Here is a 17,664-nt window from a genome sequence, read left to right on the forward strand (position 1 = left end):
GTCATTAATTCGCATGGGGATCATTCTATGGAAGACATGCTTTGCGCAATATCAAGCTCCACTGCTCATCTCATTAGAGGTAACAACACCTGGTTTCGCATGCGAAGCTGACCCCATTTCACTAGAATTCGATGAGATCTACCTCTGTGTCCGGTTGAGCTTGGCCAAAAGTACTGTTCTCCTGCTTCTCCTGCCCCTTCTGCGCGTCCGAGTCAGGTTCTTTATGCCCAATAGCACCAGACACGGCAGGTGCCTCGAAACAAAAGCCGCGATTCTCCAGCTCCTCTTTTCGCTGCTGCAATTCTGCTATCTGCTCCAGGATCGCGTCGTGCTCTTTCGATCCGCCGTTTGCATACGCTTGAAATTTCTTTATTGCCAGGTGCTTCTCACAACCATCTTCGTTTTTCTTGGGCGAAACCCCGCGATCCATGTCCGCAATGAACTGTGCTGGCTCATGTGCAAGGGTCTCAAGGCGTTTGGCTTCCTCGCAGTCACAACTGCAGGTATGAACGGTTGAGCAGGGAGTTCTGCAGGTATGCTTGCAGGACATGTTCCGACTGCAGATTTCGTTGCATTTGACCATGTCGTGGGAAAAACTGCACAAGTATTTAGCTTCATTCCGTCGGATTGGGACAATGATCGCTGCTTACCTATGACAACGCAGAGCACACTGATGGCCGCAGCTCAGCTTTTCGCCGCATGCTAGCTCGCAGCCACCGTTCGTGTTCTTCCAATCGGACGGATCTGGACGTGGACGAGATGTTAGTAAGGTCTATGTGAGAGTTGATCAGGGCCAGCATGGGGAGGCAACCCGACCTTTTATGCACCACCGGAGTTTGTGCTTCACACATGTCAAGGGCAACATATGCCCAACCCGAGGCTCTGGGTTCTTATTGCCCAGAATATAGAGAACTTGAGCCCAGAGCTCGTCCGCGGCGAGGAGGTTCTCATTACCGAATATGTAAAAGCCTCGGCGGGCTCTCGAGAGAGCAACACAGACTCGATTGGCATTTGACAAGAACCCAATCCCCTGTCTGCCGTTTCTGACCAGAGACAAAATCACAACTTCATTCTCTTCTCCCTGGTACGAGTCTACAGTGACTACTTTGATGTAGTGTCCTTGGAGATAGCGATGACTTTTCATCATCTTGAGAATCTTCTTTCTCTGACCATTGTAGAATGTAAGCACAGTGATGTCCTTAACAGGAGTGTTGTTAAGGACGAGATAGGCGAAGAATTCGACTACCATCGCTGCCTCCTTATCGTTGGTTTTTGACATATCGTCAGAACTCTCAAGCCAGTCATGAGAGAATAGGAATGAGCGGATGTTTCCCATTCCTGGCACTTCCTCTCGCTTGGTAACGCACTCATGGTCCTCCAATAATCCGTATATAGGCGACAGCAGTTGGCGGATTTCCGGTGCCATTCTTCTCTGCCGTTGGAGAGTGACATATGGCATTCCATTATTCACGAGACGTTCGAACATCGAGATATCAAGGTAGAACGGGTCTCCTTCAAGGTCTTGAACCGAGCAATTTCCACGGAGCTGCTTATGGTCGCCCACGAGTATCAGCTGCTGGAGCGAGTCTAAGCATGCGGCGGCTATCGGGCCTTCTATCGCCTGTGCTGCTTCTTCGATAAGGACGATCCGCGGCTTCATGCTTGACACGAGCGCTCGATATTTGCTGAGACCTGTTGTCGTCATCCCAAGCACCTTGGCGTTTTGTAAAACGATGTGATCGCGCTCCCAGCCACCAATGCGAAGATTTTCTATCGCCTGTTCATATGCAACAAGTAGTTGGCGGAATTCACGCAGGATTTTTTGCTTGAGCTGGCCGCGAAGTTCGTTATAAACCCCACCGCGAGCTTTGACGGGGACTTCCCACATATCTTCATAGCGACCAGGGTTTGAATGTGAATTGGCTTTTCCATAAAAGCCTTCTTTGAGAAGTGTGAGCAAACCTTTGAGAGACTCGTCCTCATCGTCATCATTGAGGCCCTGCTCTGCCTCTAGTTCTTTTAACTGCTCGTACTCCAAATCCACCTCATCTCCAGCGAAACCAAAATCCTCCTTTGTGTACGTGACTTCAAAAGGGGCTGCTTGGTCCCCAAGCCAAGGTACCAGGGGGTCAGCTTCACCTTGCTCTTGCCCAGCACTCACCCAGCGTTTAGCTCCTTTCTCAAGAGAGTCGTACTGCTTTGTCGTCAAGAGGCCGTACTTCTTGAATAGCGTGGAGGGAAGGGGCTGGCCAGAGTTAGCTTCGTTAAAAGGTTGTAGTAGCTCTGCGATGGTATTCGACAATCTTTTATGGCTTTTGAAGGCATTCCCAAGCGTACCACCAGGAAAGTTGGGCATGGGTTCTTCGCGTCTAATGTTGAATATGGTACGTTTTCTAATCTCTGGACAAGCGCTCCTACCTCCCAGGCGAACATATTGTCTCTCGAAGCGAGAGACATGGGTCAGAAGTTGGTCTAGGGCATGGTTCGTTTGAGAGGCGACAACGATGGGCGGATCGTCCGCCTTCATATTGGAGAGCATGATCCGCAAAGCTAGGACGGAGACATAGGTTTTACCCGTGCCTGGCGGCCCTTGAATAATAGCGAGCTGTTTGGTGAGCATCTGCTCCAAAGCGTCCCATTGGGTTGCATCAAGGTCCCCCAAAGGTGAGTGAGGCCAGTTCTGCAGAATGTCGAGCTTGCCCTCTTCATTAGAGTCGGTGATGGCCGAGTGAATATTTACAATTGAGTTATTCTGAACGTAGGCTGGGGCCGAAATATGAGGGCTCAACGAGCAGATTTGGTCAGAAAGAGGGAAGCTGAAGTTTGTAAGCCAAGTGATAAGTAGAATATTCGCTTTCTCACCTTTCAGAGCTCATTTTTTGCAAAGCCGTCATGAGGTGCCTCGAAGCCTCATAATACCCTTGTTTTGCCTCGACCATGACCCACTCCAGTTGGGGATCAAAGTCCGCGTCTAGGGGATTGGCAAAGAGTACATCGACTTCCGGGGGTAGTAACCTCACACCATCCAAAGGCCTAGCAGCTACGACTGCAATGACACACTTCGTCTGGAAAGCATCATCTGCAGGCGATAACGCAACTACCGAGCCACTGACCAAGCGCTTTGAGTATTCCCAAGCGATGTTTCTACCCGCTCTGTTTGTCGAAAATTGAAGCTTGAATGCTAGTCCCTGGCGGGCAAAGGTCAATCCTGTAACGTATACCTGCGTACATTAGCTGCTGACTTGGTGGAATGGGAGAATAACTTCACTTTCTCGTAGACAGACACGCTCTTGTCATCACACATATCAGGATCAGCTCTAAAGATGGCCACGGCATCCCGCAAGGAGGCCACAGCTTCTTCTCGAATAAGATCATAATGAGCCTTCAGATATGCATCCTTAGACTCCCAGGGGCCCTCGATCTTGTTTGGCTCAAGGTCAACGAACTCTTCGTCAGTTCCAAAGATCTCATCCGAAGATGGGAGCTCTGGCTTTGATAGCCACGGCTTCGAAGATAAAGTGTCTGGATCATGCTTGTGGAGGTCATCGAAGTATTTGCGAATGTCCTTGGTAACTATCGCAACCGTGCGTGCGTTCAGGGCTCTCGTGTTAATAGTTGCCGGGCTGCTGAGAGTGGTGCGTTTGAATCTCTCAGCTAGCTGAGCGTTGATTTCGTCGTCCGAGTCCATTGCCAGAGTAGGGTAAATGAAGGATTGGAGATAGTAGTGGCCAGAAGATGAGACCAAGGGGAAGGAGGAGTAAGGAAGGGGAAATGTGTTAGGGAAAGCAAACAAGAGAGGAGCAAACGAGACATGGGGGCTCCAAGGTCAGGCAGTCACTGCCAGTTTCACCTGTCCCTCAGTCCGTTTATCATCTCAAGTGACGTCTGAGTTCATTATGAATGTTCTTAAGGTTAATAATGTCACCATGGTTTTTGGTGACCTTGCATAGGCATCGGACGTGTCCCAATTGTATGCACCTTGCCTCTTTCCAGCTGTTCCACACTAATCATGTTGCTGGTCGAGATTCTTCGCCCACTCCAGTATGTACCCCGACTTTACTCTTCTCAATTTCCCATGTCATGTTCGTGAAGAAAGCCTTCTGTCACTGATGGAAGCCGAGCCCTGGAGAAATTGCACTAACCCGATTGGGACCTTTGACTCCTCAGGCGACAAGGCACTAATGCGGGCTAACGTGACGTCGGAACAATAATGCGATTGAGAAACTGGCGATAATTGCGAACGAGTTCTTGCGCCAGGATAGCAGTCACTCGTTGAATTTCATGTTAGAAGTCTACTCATTCACCTGTTCCGGAAAGAAAGTTGCTTCCATTCTAGGAGCGGGGACGACAGCTTCGGGGTCATGAGGCTCTGATCTCCGCACTCTCCTCCGAGGTCGCAGACGAAACAAAAAGGCCATCTGCAGCAAGGGAGAAACAGGACAAAGACGGACAACCCCGCGCGCTCGCTGTCTTACATTGCTCGCTTGCCGACTTTCACGAGCCACGGCAGAACTTCATCCAAGACACCATGACCTCGATTGTGGAGGACGAGGACGATCGAGACCTCGCAGGTGAGCCCGCGTCGCATTTCGTCTGAGCGGTAACTGACAGGTCGGCAATGATCTAGGCTCCCAAGATGGAAGCTCGGATAACGACATGGATGACACTCTCAGAGATGCGGACGACGCCGGGGCCGACAATGATCAGGATATGGATGCGGACGGCGACGCAGACGGCGACGCGGACGATCAGGATGCAGACAATGCGGACAGCCCGTCGAATGCCAGCCACGCATCTGAAAGCGCTGGGGTAGCAACGCAGCAAAACCAGGACACCACAATGACCCCTCCGGTCCCAGATAATACCGCATCCGACCTCAACTCCGTTTTCCATCCCACCGTGCGTCCCGAGTGCCTCACGGCTTCCAGCTACGATATAGTTCCTACGACGGCAGCGCCGCACAGTACATCGATTAACGCGATAACAGCGACGGCGGATATGCGCTGGGTATTTAGCGGTGGCTCCGATGGATACGTGCGGAAATTCAACTGGGTGGATTCTATCAACAGCAAGCTCATGTTGACTGTTGCGCAAAGGCATCCGTTTGTGGACAGCGTTATTAAAGCGGGTGTTCTGATGGGCTATTGGGAGAACATGGATGGCAACTCTTTATCACCAGTGTACTCATTGGCCAGCCAAAGCGAAGGGCTTTGGCTGTTATCTGGCCTGGAATCTGGCAGCATCCGGTTGCAATCAATCCGACACGATGAGGGCAAGGAGATTGCCCTGTTACAGCAGCATACTTCTGCAGTCTCAGTGCTGGCTTTAACGTCGGACGAAAAATCATTACTTTCCGGGAGCTGGGATAAGCGGATATTTGATTGGGACCTCAATACAGGACAGACCAGGCGCGTCTTTGGGTCCAGCGCCGGACAGATCTCAGCAATCCAACTACGACCCGAGTCTACCCTGCCCATTCCCAGAGACACATCTGAGTTCCAACAACCCAACGGGACTTATTCCTCCAACAATCAGACAAGCAACAGCTTCAGCTTTATGGACACATCAAACGACCAGGGTGACAATGGTGGCACGAACCCGCAGGCGGGTTCACCGACAGACTCGCTCTTTGGGGGAGCCGACTCCTTATTCGGCGACGCAGATGGGACGGCAGCCGATGGGCTGGGCTCATCAACAAACGCATTCGGCATAGATGATGACGATGAGTTTGGGAAAGCTCTCGCCAACGGTGTCGTCCCTGACGCCGATGCTCCAGGAGAGCCAGACACAATGCAACAAGACGGTCTTTTCGACACCACCTTTCACTCCAATGATACATCCGGAATGGACTTTAACCCCTCTATACCCGCTCAACCGTCAGATCCTCATACAACAGAAACATCGAACAACCAATCTCAACCATTAGTCAACGGCCTTCCTCACGCCGAAGAATTAGAACCATCCACACAAGGCCAAGAAAACACACACTCAACGCCATTCGAGGCGACTAACGTCAACGACAATACTTTTCTCGCTGCATCAATAGACGGCACCATCCGAGTATGGGACCGACGACAACCATCCGCCATCGCCCGCATCACACCCCGCAATTCCCCTCCCTGGTGTATGAACGCCTGCTGGTCTCCAGACGGAAACTACATCTATGCCGGCCGCCGCAACGGCACGGTCGAAGAATACAGTCTCCACAAGGGCCTCCGGGAGCCAGAACGAACGTTCAAGTTCCCGCAGGGAAGTGGCCCGGTCACCGCTCTCAAGGCAATGCCTAATGGCCGGCATCTTCTCTGGTAAGTCTCCTCCCACTCAAAGGAAAAAGGACAAGGATCTAACGAACCCAGCGCATCCCACGATATCCTCCGTCTCTACGATCTGAAACACGAACAAGCAACCCGCCACTCCACCGTCCCCTTCCTCATTATCCCCGGTCACCGCACCGGAACAGTCTCGCAGTTGTATGTCGACCCGGCGTGCCGGTTCCTTGTCTCAACGAGCGGCAATAGAGGATGGGAAGGCAGCACGACCGAAGTGCTATTGGGATACGAGATTGGCGTGCCAGTTGCGCGGTAGCCGGTCGATTTGGTCTCTGATGCTTTCCGGTTCATGTTCTTTGCGATACCAGTGGGGTGTGCTATATGTACTATACGCCGTGTCTTATTATACTTACGGGGTAGGGCTGAGCATTCTTGTTTGTTCTTTTTTTTTTTTTTTCATTTATACCTATTCATGGTCGAACAGGGTGTCGGATGTCTGGTCATACTAGCCACGATCTAAGGGTTGAGCATCTATAGAGTCTATATCTGATGAGCATGAAATCATATATTCGTACCAGACAGATTCATGTACACGTAACCCTGTCATAGCCATGTCCTCAGGCATCCAAATCCCAAAAAGCAAATTAGCTCTAACGCCATCCGAATCATATATAGAAACAGGTTGAAGCAAAGTAAATCCGACAGAATTCAAAGATCATCATCATTATCATTGTCTAACGTCCCATCTAAATCCAGCCCTTCGCAGATCTCGCTTTGTTGTGCTCGCCAGGAGCCAAACAGTGGGTTGTTCTCCCATTTCGCATGTCCCTCATCGTCGCGTTGAAAGAAGACATATCCGGGTTGCTCTGCAGGGTTAATTTCAGCATCCAAGTCAGCCGGAACACCCCAAGGCCCAGTGACAATGCGTCCGAAGCCCTCCAACGCCAGGTTCGGGATATGCGCGCGGGCCTCAATGTTGCCGTTCTCGATGTTGTTCACGGTAACAAGATACACAGGTGGGAGATTGGCGTCTTGCTCCGCACGCAGCGGCATAGAGATCCACGCCTCGTTGTTGTATGATTCGACCCTGCTCTTGTCGTGCCGTAGAGGAAGCGGGCGAGAAAGAAGCATAGAGTCCAACTTGGCCGAGTCGAGAAGTAGTCCAGGTGTCTGAAGGTATAGCACGCCGTCATATTGCATAAACTGGATTTGACCCAAACGGAGGAGCTTTGTGTCCGTGGCCGTGTAGCCTGCTGCTGTAGCAGCCGACATGTCTATGGGAAGGAGCCATATGTCGTACTTGAGGCTGGCGTCTCGAAGAAGAGAAAGTGCTGTTGAGACGGGCTTGGAGATAGTCATGGTGTCCCAGTATGATGGGTACATGAAGAGGCGATCGTGGATCGCGCTGTTGTTCGTAGAGAGTTGTTTGAACAAGAGCATGGCGGAGCAGATGTTGGAGGGGTCAGGGTCGGACAAGAGCTGGAGGTATGCATAGTTCCCTTCGACCCCAGGTGTGACTTTTGTATGTACTTGGGGCGGTTCTTCTAGATCTTCCTCGATATCGAGATCGGATAGTGGATCTTGGCTTCGTTTGTAGACTTGTGGATGCTCGGGGGGCCGAATGACATTCTGGATGGTCCGGACCGATTGCTGCTGGAGCGCATAACCCGACAAGAATAAGAGGAATGTGAATATCGAGACCACTCCAGTCGATAGAATGATGGAGACCGTGGAATGTGTCAAGAGCACCATGCTTCGTCTACTTGTCACTCTGAAATGATGGCCGCATGAGAGATCTTGCTGTTGGCAGTGCTGCGTGACACCCAGGGACAACCAGAATCTAACAAGGCAGTAAGAATAGTAATGATACTCGAGACGCAGAAGCAGATAGAGCTCAATCTTGAATGATGAAACAATGCAGGCATCTATACTGGAGCATAAGAGCGCAGCCCGTGTTGATGGCGGCTGGTTGCCGGCGCGATTATCGATAAGAGTCTTGGGCTCGGCCTTGGCTGAGATAACGTGACATCAATTTTCCTGCGCCGTCATCGACTCCGGAGTCATCTCCAAATTACTCTCTTCAAACCCGAACCCCAGGAAACTATCGCCATGGCCTCCCACCGCGCCGATGCTAGCACGCTCCTTGACAACCGGGGTTACACCGGTCCTCTGGTGCGCGGCCTCAACCCGGCGATGCTCTTCGAAAAAGCCGTCCGCGACCGAATCACGGAGTCCTACTACTGGAAAGAGCAATGCTTCGGTCTAAACGCCGCCACTCTCTGCGACCGCGCAACCGAGTTGACTTTCATCGGTGGAACCTACGGTGTATCCGAGAAGGCTTCGCCTTTCCTTTGCCTCGCCTTCAAGCTCCTCCAGATCAATCCAGACCGCGACATCATCTTGGAGTACCTGAACTTTAGCGATCCTGAAAACGAGACGGACGGTGCAGACGAGGATACGACGGCGGAAGAGCGTGCGCAAAACAGCGTTGTCAAGCACCGCGGCGACTTCAAGTACCTCCGAGCCCTTGCCGCATTCTACGTACGGTTAACCTGGGAACCGGTCGAAATATACAAGACGCTAGAGCCGCTTCTTCTGGATTACCGGAAATTGAAGAGGAGGGTGCGCGACTCGTTTGTGTTGACGCACATGGATCAGTTTGTCGATGATCTGTTGACGAAGGATCGTATGTGCGGTACTAGTTTATGGAAATTGCCATCCCGGCAGCAATTGGAAGATCTGGATCTATTGGATGTGCGGGAAAGCCCTCTGCAAGATGAGTTGGATGAGATGGACCGAAGCGATGACGAAAGTGGGCACGCGAGTGATGCTCGCTCTGAGGCGCGCTCCGATGACGCACGCTCCGATGCTCGTTCTGTTGATGGTCGATCTGATGACTGAAGTGCTCTGTCAACTTGAGCTCCATCTTTTATCGAGCGGTAGACAAGCGGGAAACAATCCTCACCGGCGAATACGGACCCCAAACAAACTTTGTCCGCGCCGGGGCAAGGAGATCATGATCTAGGACGATGCGTTCGCGCGGCTGGACAATTTTTACAGCTGTACTTACGGCGGCGGAACGTCATCTCATGATTGGAACACGGTCGAATCGATCAATAGCCACACGGCACTCAACCATACCCGCGTCGGGCACCACGATAGGTATCATACGCAACTCGAAACGGGTAGTTTCCGATTTTCTCCTGTTGATAGTCGCGAAGTCTTGAATCAAGCAGCGGTCTCCGGAATCGACAATATATACCATCTTGTACAGATATTGAATATAGACGAGTGTCTGACTAGAACCCTTGCTGACGATGCCACTTCTCTTCCCAACCCTTGAACCAGGGACTCTCATCCAATGTAGCCACCTCCCAGCTCTTGGGGGCAAGGCCACTTTCCTCCTGCTCTTTAGCCCACTTGTCGAGAGCCGGAAGTACGATATGCTCCACATGCCAGGTCCCTTTATACTCAATGAGATTCTTCTTTCCGTTCCTCATAATCTTCGCCAAAAGCGCCGGCACGCAAGGCTCGTCACGGAACTCGGTGACACGGGTGAACAGTGCCTTGAAGTTGAAAACGATGGCCGCGGAAAGAGGCAGGCGGCGCAATGTCTGCCAGTCCGTCCGCAGATGGAGATCTTCCAGACGCAAACTGGGATCCTGGAACTCGCGCAGCTTCTCGTGGGGATCTCCAGCGGGCATATGCAAAGGCTGTCCGATCTCGAGACCCCATGATCCTCGTTGAATGGGCTTATCAGCTGGCATCTTGGTAAAGAACCTGTGCGATCTGTCAGAGACGTCCACGAAGATTGAGTCCAAAAAAAAGTTTCCGACCTATTCATTGAGAACTCCATCCGTTCTTTGTAGTCAGGAATCTTGGTATGGATATGGTCAAGCCTAAGCCCAACCTTACTCGCGACATTCCACCCCATGGACGAACAAATCACCGCCGCGCGCAAAAAGTAATCGCCCGTCTTCTCATCTCGCAGCATAATCCCAAAATCCTCAGGCACATTATCCATGAGAATCTCCAGCGGCGGCTTTGCCCTAACATCCTGCTCTGTACCCAGGATCTTGTTCATAAAGACCCGCTTATCGTCGCTCAGCGTGAAATACTGCGGATACCGCGCGCAGTAGAACTGCAGCGCCATCTCCATGAGCTCTTTGCACGCGAGTTCGGAACCAGGCAGAGCACCTAACACGCCGCCGCCGTGCTTCGCAAACAGCGCCTTGCGCTGCGCAATCCGCTCCTTGTACGTGTTTTCTAGCTCGAGCCACCAATCGGTTTCGAGCTTTGTTAGGGCTACACGGCATGGCGTTAGCGTCAGCGTCAGCATCGGCCATGGCCCATCAAACACACAACACCACCCAGAGACTAGAGTACAACTGGGAACCTCCTGAAACGAGGGGCAAACGTACACATAGTCTGATGATACGCCCAGCGGAACGGGCGATACGGCCTGGCCAGGGCCCGGTCGACATCAAATTCCTCCCCATAAGCCGTCGGCAGCGGCACGCCGCTCAGCTTTGCGTAATCGGGGAAATCGCCCAGCGCCTTGATCTCGGCTACCGAGAACCCAGTCGGCGTGTATGCCTCCTCTTGGCACGTGCGGTAGTCCTGCGTCATGGGCAGGGGCCTCCGCAGGACTTCCGTCTCGGATACCTCTTTATATTTGTAACTGGCGGGCAGAGGCAGGGCTGATAGGACATGGCGGCGTTGTGGCGGGAGGACGGTTGCGGGGTCTGTTGGTTGTGTTGTTGATGTTGGCTTCTTCTCAGAGCTGGGAGAGAGAGAGGGCGGGGGGGTCTGGCTTGTTCGAGATGGGGGTTTGCGGCCGCGGAGTCGGTTGAGGAGATGCGGTGCGGAATTGGAGAGGAGCAGGCAGAAGCCGATGAGGGCGAGGAATATAAGGCCGCTGTATATATCCATGTTTTTTCCAGGTGCACCATGCGAAGCATAGAACGAGGAGAAAGGGGGGTTGATAAGTATTGAATGAGGAGAAGAGTCAAATCCAATCCCAGTGCTATTTCTTATCTACTTACCTGCGTAGACTACATACAGATCAGCCCATTTCTCTATCGAAGCCACTTGCTGTTCTCCAGCAATTACCTCAATCCGGCAGGTCAGGAACAACCCTCGCCATCAAATCCATACCCGTATCTATCTAGTCTACCCCGGGATCGCCTCAACGAAATTGGAAAAGAGACGAGACTTGTAACGATGGAAACAACGATGACGGTGAGGATGTGCAGGTGAGTAAGCTGGAAGAGGGGAAAGTTGGTGATGTACATTTCCTGATTGGGAAAAAAAGTCCCGGGCCCAGTGACGGGGGTTCTGGGGTTCCGGGGATGGGGTATCTGAATTGTTTATCATCGCGTTGAGATAAGAGATATGAGGCATCTCTATGCTGTTCATAATGGCATTACTTGGCATTACATTATGGGGTATATTGAGTTCTGCAATTCATTGAAGGAGAATAAGGTGTTGGATTGATAGACGTTAGGGCTGGGGGTTACCGTAGCCCGCCGCTGAGCGGAAACTCCCAACACGTCCGGGTGACTGGGGATGCCTTTGTAAAGTAGCACACCGAGTGATGCTGCATTCTATTCACAGCGACAAGACCAGCCGTGGACTCGAGGTCGTGGTATGTAGGTAAGCAGGATGTTGCTACAGGTGCTGCGGTCAGCTGGTCACGTTTTTTCAACCGAATAAGATGCTGTTATTATGCTGATAATACACTACTCCGATATCAAGACACGCCGAGGGGATGCTAAGTACAATCCCCTCCTAGATCAATAACAATTTATGTGACAAATGGGTATCATAACACCGCTGTTTCGCCGTGCAAAAATCGAGTAAAGATAGGGAAATTCGATGCATGATTCAAGGAAAATCGTCGGAGCCGGCGACGGCTAATCAGGGTTGGTGAGCTAGGCCAGTGTCAGTATGGGTATTTTATGAAGACGGATATTGCAAGGACTCACTCGAAGAACCGGCCGAGAATAGTCTTCGTTATCTTGAAGAGATACATCGCTATCCCGACGCAGCATTGCGCCCGTGTTCAAGCGGTTATCTGTGAAGGTGGGCATGCGCTGTGGGATGTTCGAAGACCCATTGGACAAGGTGTGGCTGTGGTTGTCTCCAATGTTGGCGTAGCTCATATTCGAGCCCTTGCTTTGCCGGCCGTCAATGCCGGCACCTTGGTAGGTCGGATCGTTATGGCGGCGCTTTGCGAGAAAGAAGATGATGGCGGCCACAACCAGTGCAATACCACCCACGACTCCGACGACAATTCCTGCAATGGACCCTCCGCTGAGGCCAGAACCAGAGTCGCTATCTTCTTGCTGGGTGCCACTTGTTTCCGCTGCCGATGTTGCACTCGAGCTGTCTACGGTTATGGTTGTGACTAGACCACCGTGGGTTTGGGTCTCGGTTACACTCGAGTGTGTGGTGGTCGTAGAATCTGTCGATGTAGTCTTCACACAGTCAGCACAGATATAAAGTCAGCGTTGAGAGCAGCGTAAACTAACCGAGGTTTCCGAGCTTGTCGTTGATGTCGACGTTGACGTCGATGTTGATGTTGACTTTGTTGATGATGCGCTCGCGGTTCCTGAAGGACTCCCCAGTTGGATATAGGCATACAGACTATCGTCCGCGTTACCGCATGAATCGTCCGGGTAACCGGGACAGCCATCGTCACACTTCGATGTGTCGACATTGTCATCATCGTTCGGAGCGATGTCAGAGCACCAGCAGTTCTTGTCCAACAGAATGGCGAACGCACTATCGCTGCAATGCTCCTCGCAGTTACCGTTCGATTGGTAGATGGAAAAGTCTTGAGCAAGTGTTAGCTCAAGTGCAACCTGTCATAGTACAAGACGACCTACTTGCAGACCCCGTCCCAGTGTTATCACTAGAGCAGTAAGTGAGGGAGCTGGTACTGTCCACGGAAATCCATAGTGTCGCCCATGCAAGCAGCGCCAGCAAGGGCGTGAATTGATTGTTTATGGATCGGGCCATTGTATTCGCCGACACCCCGACCGGAGGTACTCGAATCGTAGTCGTATATAAATGTCTCTTCCTTCAGACACTGTCCGAGTTTCCCGAGCCCCCCAATCTAGTAGCAACAATCGACCGGTAACCAGGATATATTGAGCGGAGGCGTTGGTTTGCGCGAAGATAAGAAAAATAAAAAGGAGATTCGTCTATAGGAGGGTTGCGAAATGGATGTGATTTGTCAGGGTACTGAGGTCGATTCGGGTATGATAGTGTCTGAACTTGCTCAGAGTCAGTCGAAGTCAAGTCTTGTGTCTCAAAAATTAAAGAACTCACAATGCGTCGGAGATAATCGTACGCAAGATGTGCAGATCTCGGAGGCTTCCAACTACAAAGCGAACGTAGTGTTTGACATGGGCGAAATGAGAGTCCAAGGCGACCAGGATCAGGAGAGTATCTCCAACATGATCCTCCGGTCAGGAGCAGCGAGAAACCAGCAAGAGCGCCAGGCAGTGCCGGTTCCGATAAACGAGCGATGAAAACGAGGGAATAGAGTCTGGGGACCGAGGATAGCACTTGGTGAGGTGAAGAAAAGATGATAGTGAAGGCAGGAGGGAGAAGTCGTCTCTTAGACTCTGACCAAGTTACCAAGCCCTTTCTAGTTCAGTCCTGAGTCGTACAGTCCCACTCTGTATTTCGTTACTGTACGGCAGAATGCAATCAATTCGTGGCAGGGGGCATTTGCTGAAGATTCTTTGATTAGTCTGGCAGATGGAATATACTGCATAATCTGTAATTGTATACGTAGCTTGTTTTGACTTCAGTACTCTGCTTCCTGCCTCTCCTAAGTGATCTTGAAGTCCTCAAACTGAGGTGAGGGATCTACAGTAATCGCGTAAACATCAGCCACACCATTTACAGAAACTCCGACCAGCCTCCGGCCGCGGTCAGAAATTAGAATGCTAGCCACATTAACACCCCAAGAAGTATGAGAAGAGCCATCTCCGTGCTCTACCAGATTTGTTTGCATATATTCAAGCCAGGAATACAATATTGCATTGCTTCTATCTGTGCGTTCCAGGGGAGATTGCAAGGGGCGCGCCGATCCTTAAATAGAACACTCAGGCACAAGCTCACAACTGCGTCATAAACCATGGAATAATTCTCGGATATTTAATGATCCAGCTCCCCGCTGTACCCAGCAACAATACCGGAATTACACAGTACGGAGATCGGCCAGTGCAGGCCTACGCAATCCCGCCAAGCGTGTTTCAGATCGTGTCCGTCCATTGGCTTATCGTATGCCTTGTGTATTTGCGTATCTCGTCTTTCTTTTTGAGTTCTTGAAAGTTGACAAACTCGCCACCGCAGATGGCATTTTGCTTGGAAGTGGGGAGTGCGATGATTGCCGGGAACTGAATGGGCGAGCTTTATGAAGATGTGCGATCTGATTCTCAAGCCTGGCTTCCTCAGTGGCCGACCAGTCTGGCGCTCCCGCTGGGTTCGACCTCCCACTACGCTTCCATGGCTAACCGTCCTATGAATCCATGGATTATGGATATCTATGAGAAAAAAACAAATAACAGTGCGCTGTTCATCTTCTGCTTTTTCGTTCTGAACCAAGTGATTGAACTCGACGAGCTTGAGCCATCTCCGGAGCTCCGTGAAATCTGATTCTACCAGCCGATCTCGTCGTTGCTAGCTGGCGATCAACCGAGGAGGGATAGACTACAATTGAGCCTATAAACCAGTCTTTGTCTCTTGATTCAGATCCTTGATGCATGCTGACCGAGTCCATCCATGCAGCAAACGCTCGCAAACAGGGCAGCATCCTGGCTCCCCGCCCGAGTATCGATCGGGCCCTGTCTCTGCAACGTCATCGACCTTGAGATGGCATCGATATTCAGGGGCAGCCAACGAGCCCTCGGCTTCTCACTTCATGTGCATGCTTGGCTTCATGGGATTGCATTCACCGCGATGCCTCTGTTGGCGCTCGACAAACTTCCAGTTCATGCGCTCGATACAAGACATTCGAACTACGCAGCGGGACTATCCCGAATGGTACGCTCGTGCATCCGAAGACATCAGTAAACCATGGAATGATATCTTTGACCGTGGACCAACCAATCGCATTAGTCTGCTCATGGTGCATGTATCTGAGCCCGGGCTTAGGACGCTGATAACTGCAACCCCGCCTTTAATCAATCAAGGTTCAGAACTTTAGTCTTGGAACTGCGATTGCAAAGAACAGTCTGGTCGACATCGCTGCTGTCCCAGTCTTCAGTTACGAGCGCACCTTACGGGAAAACAAACTCTCAGGCGGTGGTTGCTCCGTATCTCAGTACGAGCACTCGACTCGGCAATCTTATACTCAGCTAAGTTCATGCTAATTACCAACGGCCACGGTCAGCTACTCCCCTGCATAATATGTGGCTGGAATGGCCCGATACATACTAAGCATACACCTAAACCTTCTTGTTGTAATTTGAAAACAGGGGTTTATCGACCAACTCTAACAACCGGCTCATATTTGCCGAGCTCTGCGGAGCAACCTTCTTCGGGTTCTACTCGAGCCAGCCAGTTAGCACTCATGCCTACGGAGTATCTGCTCACACTCAGAGGAGTTCGATATATCTCCGTCCAGTGCACACTCGCATATGTACATCGTGCAAAGCCCTTGCTGATTCATTCTCCTCTTGACGGCGTATACCATACAGAACCCGGAGCATTCCGCCTCGCTCGGTCGGTATGCCACTCCAGTCTAACCCTTATCTCCCACCAGCGAGCGCAACAAACATACTATAAGACACCAAACTAACATACACAACAACTCAATAGTCATCAGACTGACACCTCTTACCATAAATAGACGTCAATATTCGGTGTATTGGTCTATAAAAACTGCATGTTCCAGACTCTTAATCTATAGCCCAGCCCGCCTCCACAATCCACTCTCACGGGAATCGCGGATGACGAATCCTATCCACAGACTATGGAATGATCCACCGTCAAGCCTCGACCTTCGAGTGGCGATTATCGCGCTTTCACCTCGGGCCTTGGGTAACCATACTGCCCTGCTTTATGGTCTTTTTCATTAAGACGCGGCGAGTTCCTGAGACCTCAGAATCACATTCATATCTATACTCGCTGGAGCAGGGTGCGCCGGGACAGTAGGCATCGGTGTCGCCCAACCATATGTACCTACATACTACTATTTCGCGTAGCATTTTCCTTCCGGTCGGGCCGCACCCAGCAGATCAATCATCTGCTCATCCGGGATCCAGATTGGCAGATTCCAGCCTGAGCCGTCACTGTCAGACTGTCAGTGGGTTACCGCGATTTGCTCGGCCGGGCCGTGGTCAGTGGTATGCGACATGCCATTCCCGCTCCCAGCCGCTCTGGAGACTGTTGAGTGTTGACAATTGCACAGAGAGAATGTGCTGCGGTCTGTGGCTAGTTAAATTATCTACACCCTCGAACCCAAGCTTATTGTTTTCGAAGAATTGTATGTTGATGGGCTGGTCATTGAACCATAGACTCCGGATACGTGGTTCCAAACCATACCACGGCGTTTTGACCATGGTCCCATCCACTGCGGAGATCTGGACTAGTAGTATATTCCGTAGTACAGTACTACGTACAGAGTAGACAGGTTGCTGAAGGGGGTCTGTCCTCCTAAGCCGGTATTCGAGACAGCGAGCTGCTGTGGCTTGGCTGAGCCTGAAGAGGAAAGAGGAATGTTGATGTCTCAGGCTTCCAGTATCTGGCATTCTGCGATTTTACGGAGCACTCTGTACAGACTAAGACAGAAAAATAGTTCTGGGTCTATGCTTGATCAGCAGGTACCGTCAAGATAGAGAAAGAGGCTATCATTTGTCCGGTCTCAAATAGCGTATGGCTCGGTGAGACAACATACCCTACTCCAGCAGCGCAGCTGAGGATGTATACATAGGTAGTAGTGGCCATGGCCCATATCATGCCCCGTTGGCTATTTATAGAGGTGTTCAATTCAATTCGTCATCAAATTCATAATCTAGCATGTCACATGGGGTTTCGTAATATCATACTCCGTATGTTTACTCCGAACGGGCGCACAGCCACAAGATGTTGAGGGCGGGCTATGTGTCGAATATAATGAGCGATTTCCACAGTGTAGAGTGTCCAACCTCCATCGACGCAGGTATAGATCCACACCGAGTAGCATCTACCACCGATCAGAGCGAGCCCTATACCGACCACCCTCTTCAATCGCAACAATGTCTTCCTCGCGTACCCTATCACGCTCTCTCCTTCTTCGCTCCTCCCTCCTGTCCTCGCGGTGTTGACGCGGAGGTGACGGCGGAACAGGAGGCGATGGAGGCCTCTCAGCAAGCATAGGGGCGGCTTTATTCGGCGA

General features: G+C 51.3%; 6 protein-coding genes across 6 annotated transcripts; 2 read left to right on the top strand and 4 right to left on the bottom strand.

Moving 5' to 3' along the window:
- Window positions 1–121: 121 nt before the first annotated feature.
- On the bottom strand, window positions 122–3,688 carry DSM5745_07619 (putative DEAD box helicase involved in nonsense mediated decay; the record flags this gene model as incomplete). Its single annotated transcript, XM_026749635.1, has 5 exons — window positions 122–497; window positions 651–744; window positions 850–2,816; window positions 2,863–3,221; window positions 3,269–3,688. 5 exons carry the CDS (start codon window positions 3,686–3,688, stop codon window positions 122–124), a joined length of 3,216 nt encoding a protein of 1,071 aa, XP_026601667.1.
- An 840-nt stretch (window positions 3,689–4,528) lies between these two features.
- Window positions 4,529–6,585, top strand: DSM5745_07620 (WD40 repeat domain-containing protein; the record flags this gene model as incomplete). The annotated part of the gene is made up of 3 exons (XM_026749636.1): window positions 4,529–4,571; window positions 4,628–6,305; window positions 6,357–6,585. The coding sequence occupies 3 exons, from the start codon at window positions 4,529–4,531 to the stop codon at window positions 6,583–6,585; spliced, it is 1,950 nt and encodes a 649-aa protein (XP_026601668.1).
- A 392-nt stretch (window positions 6,586–6,977) lies between these two features.
- Window positions 6,978–8,021, bottom strand: DSM5745_07621 (uncharacterized protein; the record flags this gene model as incomplete). The annotated part of the gene is made up of 1 exon (XM_026749637.1): window positions 6,978–8,021. The coding sequence occupies one exon, from the start codon at window positions 8,019–8,021 to the stop codon at window positions 6,978–6,980; it is 1,044 nt and encodes a 347-aa protein (XP_026601669.1).
- A 357-nt stretch (window positions 8,022–8,378) lies between these two features.
- On the top strand, window positions 8,379–9,170 carry DSM5745_07622 (PRP38 family protein; the record flags this gene model as incomplete). Its single annotated transcript, XM_026749638.1, has 1 exon — window positions 8,379–9,170. One exon carries the CDS (start codon window positions 8,379–8,381, stop codon window positions 9,168–9,170), a length of 792 nt encoding a protein of 263 aa, XP_026601670.1.
- A 398-nt stretch (window positions 9,171–9,568) lies between these two features.
- Window positions 9,569–11,201, bottom strand: DSM5745_07623 (heme-dependent oxidative N-demethylase family protein; the record flags this gene model as incomplete). Its single annotated transcript, XM_026749639.1, has 3 exons — window positions 9,569–10,049; window positions 10,106–10,574; window positions 10,691–11,201. The coding sequence occupies 3 exons, from the start codon at window positions 11,199–11,201 to the stop codon at window positions 9,569–9,571; spliced, it is 1,461 nt and encodes a 486-aa protein (XP_026601671.1).
- A 983-nt stretch (window positions 11,202–12,184) lies between these two features.
- DSM5745_07624 (uncharacterized protein) lies at window positions 12,185–13,292 on the bottom strand (the record flags this gene model as incomplete). The annotated part of the gene is made up of 4 exons (XM_026749640.1): window positions 12,185–12,202; window positions 12,257–12,748; window positions 12,803–13,107; window positions 13,160–13,292. The coding sequence occupies 4 exons, from the start codon at window positions 13,290–13,292 to the stop codon at window positions 12,185–12,187; spliced, it is 948 nt and encodes a 315-aa protein (XP_026601672.1).
- Between the last annotated feature and the right edge of the window lie 4,372 nt (window positions 13,293–17,664).

Source organism: Aspergillus mulundensis (genome assembly GCF_003369625.1).
Source record: "Aspergillus mulundensis strain DSM 5745 chromosome Unknown scaffold_8, whole genome shotgun sequence".
Taxonomy (NCBI): Eukaryota; Fungi; Ascomycota; class Eurotiomycetes; order Eurotiales; family Aspergillaceae; genus Aspergillus; species Aspergillus mulundensis.